Source organism: Phaethon lepturus, unplaced genomic scaffold (assembly GCF_000687285.1).
Source record: "Phaethon lepturus isolate BGI_N335 unplaced genomic scaffold, ASM68728v1 scaffold9706, whole genome shotgun sequence".
Taxonomy (NCBI): Eukaryota; Metazoa; Chordata; class Aves; order Phaethontiformes; family Phaethontidae; genus Phaethon; species Phaethon lepturus.
This window is the reverse complement of record NW_010545528.1, coordinates 37,133-56,036: the sequence shown is the minus strand read 5'-3', so window position 1 is coordinate 56,036 and position 18,904 is coordinate 37,133. Positions and strand designations below refer to the sequence as shown.

General features: G+C 44.6%; 1 protein-coding gene across 1 annotated transcript in view; it reads right to left on the bottom strand.

The window, feature by feature from the left end:
- Positions 1–18,353, bottom strand: part of GPATCH8 (G patch domain containing 8) — an 18,796-nt gene extending 443 nt beyond the window's left edge. Inside the window, 7 exon segments of the mRNA XM_010288980.1 lie at positions 1–314; positions 316–1,360; positions 1,546–3,627; positions 3,807–3,937; positions 13,669–13,812; positions 17,722–17,808; positions 18,327–18,353. The exon segment at positions 1–314 is cut by the window's left edge and continues 1 nt beyond it. Coding sequence (XP_010287282.1) covers positions 1–314; positions 316–1,360; positions 1,546–3,627; positions 3,807–3,937; positions 13,669–13,812; positions 17,722–17,808; positions 18,327–18,353 — 3,830 coding nt within the window.
- Between the last annotated feature and the right edge of the window lie 551 nt (positions 18,354–18,904).

The window sequence follows — 18,904 nt, the reverse complement described above, 5'->3', positions numbered from 1 at the left end:
GCCGGCTGCTGGATGGGGATGGGCTGCAGGGCCGGCGCTGCCGGCGCCAGGGCCGCCGAGGCAGGAAAGGCCTTGACCTGCTTCGCCAGAAGTTGCTGCTGAATGTGCTGCTGAGCAGCTTGCTGCAGCTTGCTGTATTTCTCCATTTCTTCAGGTGTAAAAGTGATCGGCTGGCTCTCGAGTGGTGCTAGAGAGGAGTCTTCTCCTCCCTCCCGATCCCCTTCGATGCTCGGCTCCCCACTCTGAGGCACGTAGCCAGAAAAGTGCTCAACATCTGGAACTAAGGGCATCATATTGGTTTCCACTGGGACCGCCCGGCTGGCTGCCGCCATCCATAGGTTCTAGCCCATCGCCATCGCTGGGATCTGAGAGGAAGTTGTGTGGCATGACCAGATCTCCAGAACCAAAGCATTCGGGGAGCGCCGGTGCTTCAAGGGGAATGGACGGCATTTCCACGGCAGGTTCATCGCGTTTCTGCTCATCCACAGGTTTGTCCTGAATTACCATCACCACTTCTTCCAGGAGAGACTGGTCGGCCAACTGAGCCTCCTCAATGCCTTGGGAAGCATCCTCAGAATCCGACAGCTCTTGCTCCTCGCCTCTCTCCAAGCCAGACTCTTCATATCTTTTGGAGTTCGGTTTTCGAACGGTTGGCAATTTCCCAATTAAGGGGAGAACCGGTTTGTTGCCTAAGGAAGGAGGAAGTTTGGGGCCAAAGTAGCCCTGGGGAGGATCTTTGAGCTTTATGCCCACCTTGTTTGCCCCTGCCAGCATCTCATCAGTGATGCAGGGCTTCTTCTCAACCTTCCTGGACTGAATCTTTTCCAGGAGAAGTTTTGCAGTGACAGAGTTTCTCTCTTCTGGACTGCAGTCACCTTCCGAGGCCCTCCCCGTGCCAGAGCTGCTGCTGTTCTGGGAGAGCGAGCCAGATCCTTTCAGATCCTCTCCTTTGCCGTCCTCTTTCTTCAACGATGATCCTTCACCTCGGCCTGTCCGGAAATAGTGAGGAGATTGCGAGCGATAGATTTTGGACCTGATGAAGTCTCTTCTCCCAGACCTCCTCTCTTCGGGGCTCTCGTGGCCTCGAGACCCCTTTCGCGAGAGAGACCTCTGCGAGTGGCTTCTCGTACTGCGGCTGCGATCCCTGCTATAGCTGCGGCTCCGTTTCCAGCTGCGACCCGTTACGCTTCGGCTTCTCCTCTTGCTTCGACTGCGGCTGCAGCTGCTGCTGCGTGTTCTGCCCCGGCTCCTTGTTCTTGACCTGCCTCGAGGGTGGGTTCGGCTCCTGCTTCGACTCCTCGACCTGCTCCTACTCGAGCTGTAGTCATCTTCAGAAGAGGAGTACTTGCGGCGCTTTGATCTGTTGTAGTCGGAGTCATCCTCCGAGTCATGGGACCGCTTTGAATGGCACCTCGACCGGTCACTGTAATCGCTGTAGCTATCATCCGAGTAACTCCTCCGGTGGCTGTACCGGCTGTGGTCCGAGGAAGCGTCAGAGCTGGTCGAATAGGACCTGTGAGAGGAGTGTCTTCAGAAGAGGAGTACTTGCGGCGCTTTGATCTGTTGTAGTCGGAGTCATCCTCCGAGTCATGGGACCGCTTTGAATGGCACCTCGACCGGTCACTGTAATCGCTGTAGCTATCATCCGAGTAACTCCTCCGGTGGCTGTACCGGCTGTGGTCCGAGGAAGCGTCAGAGCTGGTCGAATAGGACCTGTGAGAGGAGTGCCTCCGCCCCGACCTGGAGCGGCTCCTGGAGTGGTCGCTGCCGGAGTCGTAGTCGTCGCTGTACTGCGACGGGGATTTCTGCCGGCAGTGCTTCCTGTGGGAGCCCTCATCGCTGTCATAGTCCCCGCTGCTCTGCCGGCTCCTGTGGCTGGGCCTGCCCAGGGAAGGAGCCGAACACCGTCTCCTCGAAGCAGGTAACTGCTGCAGGTCAGCCTTGTGTTTTTTGCTGCCATGCTCTTGGCAGGAGATACCACCATCCTCTTTTTTACCGCTGCTTCCCTCTTCAGCAGACAGACACTTCCTCTGGGACTCCTGAGAGCATCGCTTTTTCTTCTGGAAATGGCTACAATCTTCAGACAGCTCGGTTTTTAGCGCTCGTTCTGATTCAGTAGAAAGAGAGGATTTGCCTTTTCTGTGTCTGTGTCTTTTCCGTTTCTTGGGTTTCTCTTCCCCCAGGTCAATCTTTCGTCCCTTCTCGTCAGCTTCCTCTTTGTGTTTGCGTTTGTGTCTGCTGGATTTTTTGTGCTTCTTTTTCTTTTTGTGTTTATGGGATCTCCCAGATTTGTTCTTACCGATTATGCTTTTACTGCTGTCCTCTCCCTCTCCTTTACTAATGCTTGCCAAACTGAACTCCTGCTTGTTCTGGGAGCCGCAGGTAGACAGAGACTTGTTTTCCATTTTTAGATTAGAACTGTCAGCTACGCTTTCTGCCTCCTTGGGTTTGTTTATCTCGCCAGATTCTGTGCTCTGAACGTTTTCTTTACAAAGACCCCCTGGATCCTTAGATTTCTCTGCCCCTTTACCTTTAGCATCTTTGTTGCGGGAGAGCTTGAAATCAAAATACAGGGGGTTACAGCTGTATGAAACAGATGGTTCTGCTTTGGTAAATATGAGAAGCTCTGAAGGCCACTGGAGAGTCGTGCTCTCATCTTTACTCAGAACGGGAAAAAAAGGTCCTGTCAGATGCTTTGGTCCTTCAGTGACATCTCTGCAGCTTGGGACAGGCTGGGCAACTTCTTTAGCAGTGTCTGGCTCAGGGAGATTGCTCTCTGTAAGATGCTTGCTCTCCTGCATACTCGCATTTTCTGGGACTTCTTTTAGCTCTGTTTTGCTCTGCTGAGCAGCAGTTTCAGTAGAGCTCTGCTCCTTCTGCTGACCTGTGCCCTCAGCAGCCTTTTCTGTCTGCTTGCCAGGTTTGGGTTTTGGAGAACTACCCTTTTTAACTTCATGCATGGTTTTTTTGTTCACATTTTCAGCTTCCATTTGTTCGGTAGACTTCATGAAAAGCAGGAATTGAAAATTAGGCTTTACTTTACAATGAGCTGGGGGAATATAGTGATAGTACTCTGGTTCAACTGCCATTGGTCCATCTTCTCGTCTCATCTTTTTTAGTTTAGATAATGTAGTGGCTAAAGACCCACTATCTTTGTCATGTTGGTCATCTTCCTCTGCCTTGCCATCAGAATTATTTGTGCTTTCACCCTCGCCAGATTTCTGCAGGCTCCCTGCATCTGAGGACCCTCTCTCATCAGCTTTTCCTCCATCCGCAGAACTTGATTCTTCCACATGGTCCTTGAAAACGGAAGCTATGGTCTCAAGCTTTACCGGCGTCTTCTTGGCAAATGAAAATGACACACCTATCTTCTGCAGCGGCGCTCCCAAAGTACTCTTAATGCCAAAGCTGATTGCTTGCGCCGTCTGGATGGGCATTTGGCCTGGCATACCAGTGCCACCAACTTGTCCAGTGTTTAGGAAACCTCTGTCCATAGTCATCTCTGTAGCTTGGCCAGAAGTCGTCTGGATGAAAGAGCTGCTGTTGGCTGCAGAATCGTCATCATCCCCACCTTCCTCATCCACAGCCACCGTGGTGGTTCTGAACATGGGGCCGCTTCCAGGAGCGCTGTACGAACAAGTTAAAATAGAGAAAACAGCTGACTGCCATTTGTATACCTCTGCAGTTGGTTTCATGCCTGGTCTAAAACAATCTTTTACCCGTTTCAAGTACTCTTATATTCAGAAATATGCATGAAAATAGCATTTTTCCCGCTCCATGGGTGCTTGGGGATCACCCGGACTCACCATTCAGGCTGTCTCCTCTGTTCAGCCAGTTCGTGTAGACGCCGGAGGGCTTTCTCCTGCTTCCTTTCATCTTTACGTGATCTTGAAGAGACGTTGCGAGCAAATTCCCTTTGCTTGAGATCTTTCAACCTCTGTGGCAAAAGAAAGCAGGAACAGATCAGATCAAAGCAGTTTGTGGTTAAGTGTCCGAAAGCGTCTCTTTGCTGTAGCACTGGAAAGTACGCTGTGAAGCCCCTCCCCAGTAACATTTATTGAGCTAGGATGGAGCAACAGCATCTTAGCTCAACAAACCAAATGGAGCACATTGCCATCCTCCCAGCAGCTAAATGAAAAGACAACTGTTGATCACTTTTGGCTATGACTTCAAGTCTGTGTATATGCATTTTCAATCAACATCACCGGTTTTCTTTAGCATGTACAATAAAGCTGATTTTAAAGCAACAAGCAAATTCTGGAAGGAAAAAGAAAAAAAAAAAAAAAAAGACTGTTTACTTTGCTGCTCTTGCAGGGTGCAAATGTACTTGACAAACAGTGCATGACACAAGCCTTAATAGCATGGGCCAAAAAACAGAAAGGGATTAGCTGGTGCAAGAGAGTTACCCAGGTATTGTATCTGACAAAAGCAATGTACAAATTACATTGGAGAGGGTGCCAAAAATCCCATGCAGATGATTCCAGTAAGCAAATAGATAATACAACATACACCACAAACAGTTACTTGCTTTCCTGACAGTAGTTCTGAGACTGTCTCTCCAGAAACAAATGCTCTAAAATGCAGTGGGGTCTTTTGGGGTTTAATAGAGGGCAGAAACACTAAGTTCCCCAGAAATCTTATCACGTGAGGAAACAAACCCAAACCCAAATTCAAACATCATAACACGTCTGAAGAAATAACAATTCTAACAGAAATCGAACACCTGAGACTTCAGAAAGTTTTTGAAAGTCCTTGTTTCAAAGCACTAGGAAAAAGCAGCTGCTGTTTTTCCTTTGAATACATGTGAAAATTCACTGGGCATTTTTTTGAAAGTGCTATTTCATTTTTCTTTTTTGGTGCACAATTTGAAACTCTTTCAAAGGGCCCAATTCCAGAAAGCATCGTGTACCCAGGTTTGGAAAACGTTTCATGTTTTTCAGGCATTTCATGAAGAGCCTGAAAGAGTAACGGCACTCAAAGCAGCAGTCCCTTTAGAAAAATCCTCATACAAGATGTACAAATTATCGGTGAATTCTAAATACACCTTCTGGCTGGCCGACTCTGCCTCTTTAACGGAGCAGAGTCAGACCGGTACACGCAGAAACACTGGGTCTGGAAACTAACCCGAAGTTCAAACTGGAGGAATTAAGTTGGTCCAATGTAAAGAGAACATTGCTTTGTGAAAAGGGGAAGATTTGACAAGACAGAGGATTCTCTTACCTAATCATATTTACTAAATGTGGTTGAGCACTACCAAAATCAGAGGGGAGGACACACAAAAAAAATTACAGCTATAGACACTAGTAGAAAGAAACTCACTCTTGTGATCTGGACTCCAAAATTAGAAGGGTTTGCTTTCAATACATCAGCTGAAAACATCACATCACAAAGAAAAAAAGAAAGTAACAATATAACAAGAGTGGAAGAGAGAAAAAATTAAAATAAAAAGCAAGCATTACTACAGAGGCTGTCGCTGCGCCTGCGAGCTATGCTACGGAGGAGAAGCTGAGCCAGCGACGCTACGGGACCGAGCTTGGGGAGTCTGGAGCAGAGGGGGGAACGCACATACACATACACGGACACAGCAATGATCCCACCTGGAACAACAGAGCTACTTTCACCAGGACAAGTAAAGGGCTCAAGGGTTTTGTGGTGTATGTTAAATATTGAATAGTAAATTTTTTTCCCAGAGGGAAGGGGGGGAAAAAAAAAAAATGGATTAAGCAATGCTATCAGCCTTTTTGTGCTGATTTAAAAAGCATATCTAAAATGCTCCAGGAAGATAAAGTCACCAACAGCTGACAAAACTATTTAACTGGGGTTTGATGCCAAGTCTCTATATCACTCATCGATTCTGGAAAAAAAAAAAAAAAAAAGACCCAGCTATTTACAACAGAAATGAACTGTGACCTTTTCCTTTAAAGAAGGTGCAGAAACGCATCTCCACCCCCCAGGCCTGGCCTTAAACATCTCCCCGTGAAATAAAAAGGGCTCAAAGTCAGTCGATAATGACGCAGCTGCCCACAATGCAATCCTGCCTTCGTTACAACGGACAATTTTAATAAAAACACAATTAAATGCCCATTTCCTTAAACACTGACCTTTGTGTGTCTCTGCTCCCCCAAACCTCCCACCCTCAACACTTAGAACCAGAAGCGATGAAGCAAATGAACTAGCCCGACGCCCTGCAACTCCAGAACATGCAATACATGCCAACACCCAGCTACGCTGGTATCTGTGCCTTTTAAGAGGATAAACCACTAAGCACGGTTTCTCCCCAAACTGGAGAAAGGCTGTTCCAAGTTCACAAAGTCGACTTTAAGAAGGACCGAGAGATCTCAAGGCTGAGTTTCGTTTTGTCACGCAGGGGCCAGAAGGAAGAAGGGTCTTGCTGGGTAACTTTAGGATAGAAAAGCTCCACGCTATCTCCTTGGGAACGTACGTGAAATATGGAACCTAATGTAGCTCAGCATCTTGAACTGACCTAAAATGATGCATCTATCATCAGAAACGATATCTCAAGTTTGCAAGGAGCCAAGTTCCAAGAAACCTGGCTGGACTGCATTATCTTACATCAATGCAACCTGGGGTAGGGGAAGGGGGAACAAGAGAAGACCAGACTGCTCAACTGTAAAAAAAAAACTGCTGAGGGAATAGATGCAGAAGGCTACATCTGCAGGCAGCTGATTAGCACTGAACTCCTAAAATAGCCAGAACTTTTCAAAAGATCCCATCAGAGTAACCCTTACCTCACTGACTGTTCCAAGTGCGTAACTGAATCCAGTAATTCATCCGCGCAAGGAGCAGCGGATAACCAGTTAGCTACAGCTCTGCCTTCCCTCCTCCCCCAAACCTAACCAGGGTGAAGCAATTAAAAGCTCTCAAGTACAATCTCACAGTAGTAAAAGCAGCACATTGAAGCAATGAAATGCTTTTCAGTGTACTCCAGGTCTCAGCCTTCCCAGAAGACTATTTGAACTACACTGATATTTAAGCCAGGCTTACACTAAAGAAATTTCCATCTAATCCTTAGGCAAGCGTTCATTATTCTAATCCCCCCAAATCTCTAAATTACTTTTTGGACTGCACCATATGTGTGGGTGTCCGCAGAGGCTGGACAGACGCAGGAGGCAAGTTGCACAGCTGCCCCTTCCACTCCAACACAGCAAAGAAATTTAAATAAGAATTTAACGTAGGTGCTCAGTCATCCTCCAGGAGTTTCTCCCCACCAACTGAGGGAAAGGGGCCTTGGGAACCTGTCATCTTGGGGTGAAACCAGCCTTGTTAAGTCTTCCCACGGTGCTCAGCAAAACTATAATTTCAACAGGATCACAGCCACCAACATGTATTGAATCAAACAGATAGAATCGCAGAATCATTAAGGTTGGAAAAGACCTTCCATCAAGTCCAACCATCAACCCAACACCACTATGCCCACTGAACCATGTCCCGAAGTGCCACATCCACACATTTCTTGAACCCCTCCAGTGATGGTGACTCCACCACCTCCCTGGGCAGCCTGGGCCAATGCTTGACCACTCTCTCCATAAAGACACTTTTCCTAATCTCCAATCTAAACCTCCCCTGGCGCAACTTGAGGCCGTTCCCTCTCATCCTGTTGCTGGTTACTTGGGAGAAGAGACCAACCCCCACCTCACCACAACCCCCTTTCAGGGAGTTGCAGAGAGCGATGAGGGCTCCCCTCAGCCTCCTCTTCTCCAGACTGAACACCCCCAGGTCCCTCAGCCGCTCCTCACCAGACTTGTGCTCCAGACCCCTCCCCAGCTCCGTTGCCCTTCTCTGGACACGCTCCAGCACCTCAACGTCCTTCTTGGAGTGAGGGGCCCAACACTGAACACAGGATTCGAGGTGCGGCCTCACCAGCGCCGAGTCCAGGGGCACGATCCCTGCCCGGCTCCTGCTGGCCACACCAGTGCTGATACAGGCCAGGAAGTAGCTCCATGCTACTACAGGACTTAAAAATTAGGAAGCATTTTCTCCTTCATAAACAGTGTGTCTTCTGAGGAAGCAAAATGCTTTTCTAAGCAGCAACACATTTACAAACTGCAGGATAATGGTGACCATGAAGCCAAAAAATATTATTCCGCTGGTTTACTACTTCAGCTACAAGAAGGGACACAGCAGTAAGCCCAGTGACCAGCAAACAGGGACACAGACATCACTACCACTTAAGGTTGTCCAAATTTCTGCACACTTGCAGCAGTACTTCACTATCTCAAGGCTGCCTTCAGCTTGGTATTGTGTTTTATTAATAGCTGCCGCCCACCTCAGCTTTGTAACAAAGAATAGTATTTTAAGGTTGTGAGCTTTCTTTGTAATAAAATTACTAAGAAGTCTCTAAATTTCAATGGGAGTGCAAATCGAGCTCTTGAAGAACAGGTTTTGTAGAAAATCCGTACTCCAGCACGGAGAGCTACAGTAACGGGTTGACTCCCCGTCACTGCTCAGCTCAGGAGGGGCCAGACAGGCATACAATGCCATTACCTTACAATTCTCTCCAAATTGGCTTAACTAAGCTGCACTCCTGCATCACTTAAAAGCTCTAGAGATAGCCCGTCACAGGCACGTGAAGGTGGTTAAATAAAAGGGGAGGATCAGGATTCAGAAACCACCGTAACAGGAAAACACTCAGCCCACGCTGTGGCAATCGTGCATGATTTTGCTGCTGAGATCATATCAAGGCAAGACTGCCCCAGCACCGAACTGGAGCGCGTTGCTTTTCAGGTTCAGGACCAGCAGTAAATGGATTTTCTCAATTTACGTTGACAAAGCCACGCAGTTTCGCTGAACTGAGGCCCATCGAGGGGCATTCTTTGCCTGAAGTTGCAGAGCAGAAAGAGATGGTGTTATTCTCAGAATAAAAAAAGCACTCTGCTAGCCTGCTTTCCTAGATCTGGAGATGCAAGACTTTCAGGACAAACCTTCTCTTCAGGAGAGAGGGATAGCCTGGATCCATGTACGGCGAGATTTCTGCACCAGCTTGCAACAGGAGGCAGCTCACTGACTGCACAATCCCATTAGAGCCCGCTCCTCCCCTGCTATTGTTCTCAAGTCTCCCTGCCAACCCCTATTAAATAAAATAATAATGTACTTCTCATCACACGCCAGCAGATTTCTGGCTTTCTGAACTTCTGACGTATGCTCGATTCTTTTGCCACAAAAGCTTCTGGCAGTGAACTACCCCATTAGCTGAATATGAGCTCAAAGGATGGCAATCTTTATAATTTTATATAAGTGTGAACACAAGCCCTGCTTATTTTTGATAATCAACGTTCTTTGCACGCTCATAAAAGAGTGTGAAAAGAGCAGAGGGGAAGTGGCAGGCAACTGCACTTTTACTTCATCTTAATTTCTTCCCTGACACCTCATTTTGCAACTTAGGAAAACACACCACATGTTAATGGAACACAGATAACCCAAGGACACAAGCCTGCCTGCCCTTCAGGAGGCTAGCATCGCTCGTAATCAAAATGTTCAGGCCTTGCACGCTGAAGACTTATTTAGTGGAACACCCTCCAAGTATAATTGAACTTCCCCAAATGTATTTGCCATAAGCAAATGAACAGCTGAACAGCTAAAACTGAATTGAGAAAAAGACCATGCGTTTTTTCAAGGTTCCTAGAGTACAAAAGCCTCCCATGTAACACCAAGTATCTTGGACGTTCTCTCTTCAGTCTTCTACGTTCAAGCTGTGCTTGAAGATACAAGTTTTTGGAAAGCACAAGTCCAACTCTCCCCAAACCTGAAAGTTCAGTGTTTGGATTTAGAGTGCTCCTCAAGCACAGCACTGACTGGTAATTTTTTGTGCTTTAACGGATCCCTCCTCCTTGGCATTAGAAGCAAAGATCCACATAATTAGGGTATGAAGAGAACTGCAGATCCATAGTTTTGAGTTCTTAGTTCCACCCTCTTTCCCAAACAACTTATTTATGGAAATATATTCCCTTTGTCCTGTTATAAAGAGAATCTATGCAGAATTAATCATCTACACCTCCAAAACGCCACACATTTAGAAAAAGTAAAATTAGAGCTACATAAAAGACTGCATTTCGATACTGGTTAGCGTTCCCACAGTTAACCTGGGAAAAGTTCACAGAGGAACGTGTTTATTTTTCACACTGAATGCAGAAGGTGAATGTTTTTATTCCGCAGGGTCAGTGACTCAGTAAACAGCTCAACCCTTCATCAGGCATGCTAGCAGGAAAGAGGTGACTGCATATGAGATTCTGTAAGTTCGTGGATGGAGTAAAACAACTCAAACAACAAAGCTGACTGTAAATGCTACATTACTTACACATAAGATAACTCCAAGCACAGCAATTTTACCGAGCTGCTCTAAGTGATGTGCGACATGAATTAGATTCAACCCCAGATGAGGTGATGCACATTCATTTTCATGCAAACCTAGGTTCAAGTCAAAACCCAAAACCAAATTAAGGGCCCACTCGGACATGATGCCCTAAGGATACATCCCCACTAAGTCCAGAGCATTCAAGGACTGTGGGAGCTCTCAAGCATCTGGACATCCCATATGCAAATCTGCAGGAAAGCAGCACAAAAATACACTGGGTCCATCTTGACCATCCAAGATCCTCGCTAGCTGCAGGAGAAGTTTTCTTCCTACGTTTGCCACCTTTTGCATGTCTGTTAATTACTATCAAGCTGTTGATAGTCTGTTAATTACTAACAAGCACAGTCAGGACTGTGTGACACCAAAGGCGGGCGTCCTTCATACGCTACCAGTCCTTCTAGTTGTGAGGCTCAAGAGCTTACAGCTAAAAAAAAAACACCATTAAAGTTATCAGTAGTTTTCCAGGGTACAAAAAGTTATGACATCTGTGGTTACAGTCTTTTTCAGTTGCTCACTGAAGGATCTTTAAGTGAACTGAGTTTATTTTTCCTCCTGCAGTGCCATCCGTATGAACTCAAGTTGCTTTTAGTCCTCCAGCCTCCCCTGAGAGGGACTGACCATTTGGTGGATAGATAGGGTTACTGTTCTTTAAAACATCTGTACTTCTCATTTCAAGTATTGACCTATTTAAAAAAAACAAAAAATCTAGAGAACAACATTGCACACCTTCAACAAGATGTTTAAAATACAATGACTTAAACAGGCCAATAGCTTGTGATAATAAACTTAAGATTATTTTCCCAGTTAGGGTAATCTAAAAATACTGCCTTTTTGGATAGAAACTTGGTGTAGAGGTCGGTTCAGACATATCCGAATGCTACATGAAACCAGGAAATAATAATAATAAAACCTCCCCTTTAATTGTTTGGTGTTGACAAGTTGGTGGGTCCAAAATTTATCCGGTAGGGATCAATACACTTACCTATCATCCCTGTTTCGCAATAATCCTGAGTTCCTTCCTGGAATACAAGACAGTGTCTTTATAACTCGGGAGCAGAAAGGGATCTGAGGATGGAACATCTATTTACAGGGACAGCCTAATGCTCACTGAGCCACAGAAGGAATAAGCAAACACTTCAATGCCGTGGGTATGTGTAACTAAAAATACTTAAAAGCAAAAATGATCCCATGGAAATCTGTTCAACAAGCTAAGAAAAAAAAGCAAAACCAAAGCACTCTTGCCTCAAGAATTACTGCTGAAAGGACAAAACATTGCAGATAATATACACCAAGCTGGTTTGCTCTAATTATCTAGAATACTGTAACGTCTCATCTTTCCAAGAAAGCCTACTGATTAGCCTACTTGTGAGAAAACTTCATGTTTTTTCTCAAAAAAATTATGTTAGCCTTTACATAACCTTGCCTTCTTGTTCAAAGAGGCAAAATGTGAAACATCAACGTGCAATGCATTATGAAAAGCAAAGCACTGTTTGGTTTTTTTAGAACTACCTTATAATTTAGAACAGACTGATAGAAATGAGCCTGTCTTAAGCAGTAATGAACAACAGAAGTGAGATAGTGTTGCTTATGCAAATTTACCTTCATTATTTCTAGACAGTTTCAAGTTCACTTACTGAACACTGGCCCAACAGGGTGACACACATTTCAGCATGACATAAAGCTGGACAAGCAATTTTTTCCCCTAAGCAAAGCATGATTGTTTCTTTGTTTAAATCCCTGTGTAACTAAAAATTAATGCTGGGTGACGTAGCCAGAGTTTAAAGGCTCATTTTCTCCAAAGCCTGACTGCACTTACTGCAACGGATGAAAATTATCCAAGAACATCAATTCCTTTAAAAATAATCAGCAGTACCAAGCAACCCCCAAATTCTTTCTACTGATGAGAAGATTATGCTACCCTGTGCGTTCCTAAGACATTTTTCTTTCAGGTCACTCTTCTTGCACTCTTGTTAATGACTCCTTTCATACCAGTGAGAGGTGGTTGCTTTCCACAGGTTTGTTTCTTCTTCCACATCATCTCTAGATGCTAGAAAAACTCTCAACCTTGCCAAACTCATGTCAGTCCCCCATTAATCACCCAAGGGTTTTAAACATGCGTTGACATAATCATACTGCATCACCACACTGTAAGAATGTGACACAAACAGGTCCTTCCACCTCCTAAATAGATGCATGTAATTCCACTCAAGTTTCAACCAAGTCGATGGAAAACTATGTAGATGAAGAACACTGCTCTCGGGTATCACGACTGTGCCACCAGCTCGGTCAAAGCAGCCCGATTTCCCAATACAAAGTAAATAAACGAATTTCTGCTTTTGATTCTATTAAAGCACAATTCATCACGGTACTCAAACAGAAATTGCCCTGCCGTGAGAATTCCCCTTAAGACTCCCTTAGTGAATTTACTTTGAGCTATCATATCCTATAATTAATACATGGGGGGATCATACTCTGTAATGCCATATTCTTGTTTCTAAGCCGTTGCTTCACTGCTATTTTGCAAGACCTAGTACTCTACAGCACATCCTCCAGATGTTATCAGCATTTTAATGACTGTATTGTTAGAATTTATGACTAGGAATATCAAAAAACCTCCTTTGAGCAATTTCCTCTCTAGATGAGCATAACATTGCTATCTGCTGTACATTTACATCTCATTTAGCAGCTTCAGATGGTCAAATAGATCAGGCTAACACATGAACTTTTATTGTTTACTCTGCAGTATGAAGTATCATATAGATGCTGCAGTACATCCCTACCTTGGGACCAAAGCCAATTCCACACAGATTCTGAATCCACCTTCTCCTGAGGCTTACAGAATTTGGAAAGTGCTCCTTTTTCACTATTCCTTTGACACAGCCCATTATTTCCTAGTCTGTTTTCAGTAACTTGACAGAACACAGACTAAAGTATTAAAATGCGCACACACAGCATATCATCAGTCTCCAAAGTTGTACTATGTTAAAAGCTGATGCAAACTGGGAGCCACCCATACCCATTCCCAGTTTAACAGCAGCCCATTCCGGCTCGTGGGTCATTCAAAACCATACTCCTTGATGCCAGCCATAGGTTGGGGTTTTTCTTTTTTTGTTTGTTGTTTTGGGGTTTTTTTTCAATGTATGGTGGGCATAAGAATCTTAACCAGGGACATAAAACACCTCTTCCTGGGGCTATAAGGAAAACAGATACACAGGGGAAATTCCAAGTATTAACTGCAAACAAGACCGCTGCAATGAACAGAAAATTGATGAACTGTGCTATCAACACTTGTTTACCTGCTTGTGAGCATGATCGTAAGAGTTTATGTGGTTGTCAAACTCTTGATGCTTTTGATACTGCTTGTCACAGAGTTCACAGTAGAAGTTTGCTCTGAGGTCTTCCAAAGCCTTGGCAATTGCCTTTTCTTTATCGACATAATCCTGCAAAATTAACAAAAAAATGCTTCTGTTAAACTTGCTGTAAAAGAAACCGGAAGATGATGAAGGAAATTTAAGGAAAAACAGTCCTTAAGAAAACCTGACTGTATACCGATGATTATATTATTAAGCTGACCAGTCTTTGCAAATTAAAAGGTATGAAGACCGACTTTGCAATATCACCAACCTTGCTTTGACTCGGTTTCCTAACGTAGAACATAATCTTGTCATTAGCACAGGTATTGGTAAAAGGAGACTGCTTAGAAAAAGAAATCTAGTGCTGATGGCAGGAAGGCCGATTTGCGGCTGCAAGAGGAGAGCCTACTGGATTGTCGGAGATAAAAAGAGAGGTTCAAAGCCTCAAGCTGACACATAAACAAGCTGGCAGCTGCCTGCTCACATAAGACGCACAAAATACACATCAAACTGAGGAGGATCACTGCTTTTTGACCAGAATCTTAGAACTTTAAATGCTGATACTTCCTCCATTTTGAGCGCTAACAGATGTCTGCTTGATCTCAGGTTGTCTGCAATTCAATAGGGAGGAACACAGATCCGTGGCTGGGAAAGCACAGTTCAGAAGCCGTTGAGTCTAATTCGCTTCAATGTAATTTTGCAGTCAGTGAAATCTTCCCATGAGCAATGCTGCCCATTAAGCTGAGCTCAAATACAGTGATTGCACTGGGAGTGGGTACACAGGTAGTTGCCATTTAATAAAAGAGGGCGGGGGAGATTGCCTTAGAGGTTGCAGACGGTATTTTTTTTTTCCTTATATAATTCAGCATTTGTATAGGTGCAAAACCAAACCTCCACGCAAAGGCGAGGTGTCTAAATTGGCAACGGTCATGCCCTTCCCTCTTTTGCTATAAAGAAAACTAGCAGCTTTTGGATTGGCAGTGGCAAAAAGCTCTGCGACTCTGTGGAAAACCCAATCCCTCAAGTGGCTGTAACACCTTGAAGTCCAAGTGCCCGGAAGGGAGCCTGTGCTGCTCTGCAAGCCCTGTCCCCAGGGCACGGCCGCGGCCGATGCCGACCTGGGGGGCTCTGAAACTCTTGGCACCTGATGCTGAGACACACTAATCTCAGGACTAAGCAGCTTCTTCCTCTAGCCAGGCCGTTTCAGTTACAATCCCATGGGCAAAATTAATAAAACATCACCCCTCTTGACAAGAAAGCTGGGAAAGGTTTACCTTAACAAGATGGAAGCACTTATGCCAATGCATACTGAAAAAGCTACAAACGCTGCATTACAAAGTACGCTGTACTAATATCAGCAGAGCCCGTATAGCTATTTACCATATGCATTTCAACTGGAATAAAGAGCAATTCTGTAAGAAAAAAAATAGCCTAACATTTGAGAAGAAACTCCTAAGAGTTTAAGACTTTCTGTCTTCAACACAAACTTTTTATGGGAAACTTCCTTGCATTAGCAAGAGGAGCTAGCACACATTTAAAAAAGATACACCATGAAAGCTTTTTTCCTTTTTATTTAAGATCTTTTTCAAGGCAATATGGGTTATCTCCCAGTTACCATATCAAAATTACATTAAAATAATACCGCTGAGCATGTTTTCTGTAATGCAAAATTCATGTAAAAAATTTCAACACCCAAGGTGGGGGGGAAGGTCTGAAAAATTCTACTGCTAGAAGGTGTTTGGGTTTTTTTTCCCCCCAGTTTAAAGCACTGTTCACCTTCAAAAGAAAAAAAATAAATCTATTTCAAGTTCCTGCGTCCATCTATTACCTGAGGCCCTTGTTAAGAAGAAGAAAAAAAATCAACAAAACTATCTAGAGGTTTGAGACTGAAGCAGGTCCCCAGGAAGACAAGAAAGGAAAACAGAGCAGCATGAGATCCACCGAACAATGACATTTAAAGTTCCTCTAAAACCCTGAACAAGCTTCCTGTGCCATGTGTAGGGTTTTTTCAGAAAGCATCCTGTGGCTAAACAATGAAAACACAGCCATTTGAGCGATCAGAATCTATACAAAAGAAGGGAATTAAAGAACATTTCTTGCTTGCTTCTTGGTTGTGGAGTTATCTGAAATTCCTTTGAGACTCACTGAATGGATAATCAGGATGCGGCCACAGTTGGCAATTACATAATGGACTCCTGCGGAGCAATGAAAAACTCACGCTCGCGGAGATTTTTCACAGATTAATACAGAAACACAAGAGACTAACGCTAAAGCATGCTAATAAAAATACACCCGAGTTGGGAGAGACCGCTACAGCTCCGCAGAGCTCCTGGGAGAAGAAAAAACTCTGCTTGATAACAGCAGGAAGACAATCCGAGCGACGCACGTTCAACCGCATTTGAAAAGACAACTGCTAAACCCAAGAACTTTACCATAAATGGCACTGCAGACCTGAGACAAAACATCATTACCCGCAATTCACACAAGAGCTCCTACCAACCGCTCTGAAACGAAGAAATGCTTTGTACTCGACAGCTGCTGCTGCCTGAAGATGCCCAGCATCGCAGCTGGGGGTTTGCTGCGGAAAGGGATCCAGGCATTCGGCCGCACGCCGCCTGGGAAGGGCCAACGTCACGGCCAAACCTCCCCTCCGTAGCGTGTGAGCAGCATTCCACCCAGCAGGAGATTCAAGCCAACAAGAAGGAGAAACATCTTCAAGGAGAACGTGCACCTGGACGTAGAGGAACTGTTCTGCACCGGCTGCATAAGCCCATTTAAGAGCACACTTGTACTTTAAAGCGTGCCAGAAGAGATCATTAACTGCATTCAGTTCCAAACTAATAATTAGCTTTAGAAGTAACTACAATGGCTTTTATTTTTAAATGAACAAATAGACCAGCAATTCGCTTACCAAGCAAGCTGAGGTCTCAACTTCAGAAAAAAAAAGTAAATCAGGAAAGGAGGTTATAAATTTTTATAGCCGAATAAACTGCCTGCAGTATTAACTGTTGAACTGGTAAAATGGAATTTTAGATTTGCCATGGTTATGTTTAATTTTAATGGAATTGAAACAACTTTTCCATTATTCCTCAAAGAATTAAAATTTATGCAAAACTGGCACTTTATTCTAATGTCTATAGCTCTTCTTCAACCCCGGTACGTCTCAAATCTCAAGACACTTAAACAAGCAGGCTTCCCTAAGACTTGATTTACTTCACAAGCCAGTAAGCAGAAGAGCAGAATACAGGACTAGCCAAGACCACATGACCACAGAGAACTCAGTTACAGCTGATCCAAGTATGCTCCAACACGTCATGCTTAATGCCAACACGATGGCCCATTTTTATCATTAAAAAGATAAGAGTCTTTGGTTTACAAAAAAGCCCACAGTTTTTGTAAACCCTGTGGAAATAGAGAATATATACGTATTTTTTTTAAATGTTGCCTGAGAAATTCTTCCAGAGAGATACAGCCCATTGATTTCTCAAAACTGGACCCATGTCCTACCTTTTCAAAGAAAGCAGGATTTATGCAACAATATCGTAATGCACTACTTACTGCTTGCTCAGTAACAAGATTCATCAACAACAAGACATCACTTCCAGCTGATAACTGCCCATCTAACATTTGGATCATGCAGATTTTGCGCTAACAATGTGGCAGGTTCCCTAGAAAAATGTGGCAGTCCTGGGTCTAGGGAAGGAAATGTTCTGCTTACCCGAGGACTATTCTTTCCAGACCAGGAGCAAAGCCCACAGAGAAAGCCCTGCTGCTATCCCGTAGCTCTTAAGCAGCTAAACAAACATCAAGGTTAATTCCAGGAAGTGAATAACCAGTTCATTAAAATATAAACAATCTCAACAATGACAAAAACCAAGAATACTTAATTCCTACCACCATTACCGCAGCCTAACGAGAAGAGTTCTGTCCTACCAGAACAAATCCTCTCTCGTTCAGCCCACGGGAACTTTGATGTTAATGCCCTTGTTTCAGTACCTTGTACTTCTGCCTCAGCTCCTCGGTATCTTCTTTCTCCACCTCCAGTACACGCCTCCGCTCAGTGGCATCTTCAGCGTAGTCAAGCTTTTTTTTAAAAAAAGAAGGAAAAAAAAAAAAAAAAAGAGAGTTGCAATTTGTCCCATAAATACTTTGCAGTACCGAGACTGCCAGAATGTGTAATTTAAAGATGAGGTTTGAAACAATCTTTGCATACTGTATTTCCCCATATACTGTACTTTGCATACTGTATTTTCCCCATTCTGTCATCCCACAGTGTAACCCCATGCAAAAGGGTTCCTTAATCCTTCTGAGGTGGAGGCTCCTGGCAGGCCCATCCAATACCGACAGCAGCCTCAGCTTTGCGGAAGTGAAATCGCAAATCCCAGGAATTTCAGATAGCACCCCGACCTCAGAACTCAGGCACCCACGGGTTAGCAGAGTATGTATTTTGAGGAGAAGTGTTTTCTTACTGTGTTGATTTCAGAGCAAGTTTTTCTTTACCTTTGACGCACAAATTCTCACTTTTAAATTTCTTCCCTATCAACTCCCCGAGAGCCATGCAAGGAGTGACCAGGTGCAGGGCAGGAGCCGGGCGAACTTACCTCCATTTCCATCCGCCCCATGCCCATGACATCGTACTTGACGACGATAGGGATGGGATCTGTCCTCCCTGTAAGAGGAACACACACACAGGCGGTCACCTTTGACGCACAAATTCTCACTTTTAAATTTCTTCCCTATCAACTCCCCGAGAGCCATGCAAGGAGTGACCAGGTGCAGGGCAGGAGCCGGGCGAACTTACCTCCATTTCCATCCGCCCCATGCCCATGACATCGTACTTGACGACGATAGGGATGGGATCTGTCCTCCCTGTAAGAGGAACACACACACAGGCGGTCAGCGGCTGGTCCGTCACCACAGCTCGCTTTACACATTGGGTTTGGGTGGTTAGAGATCTTGCCTTGGAGTGCAGAGACCAGAAAGCTACAGTGAACCAAACACAAGCCATTCTCACAGCTTACAGCCAAACCTGCTTCTCAGCTCCAAACCTGTTGCAGTTAAATGTGCCCCCAGTACTGATAAATGGTATTTTCCAAACATTAACCGGTCACGTAAAACGTACTCGTGGTTAATGTTCAACCATGACAAGTCCTAGGGCAGGGCTGTTAACAGGACTTGA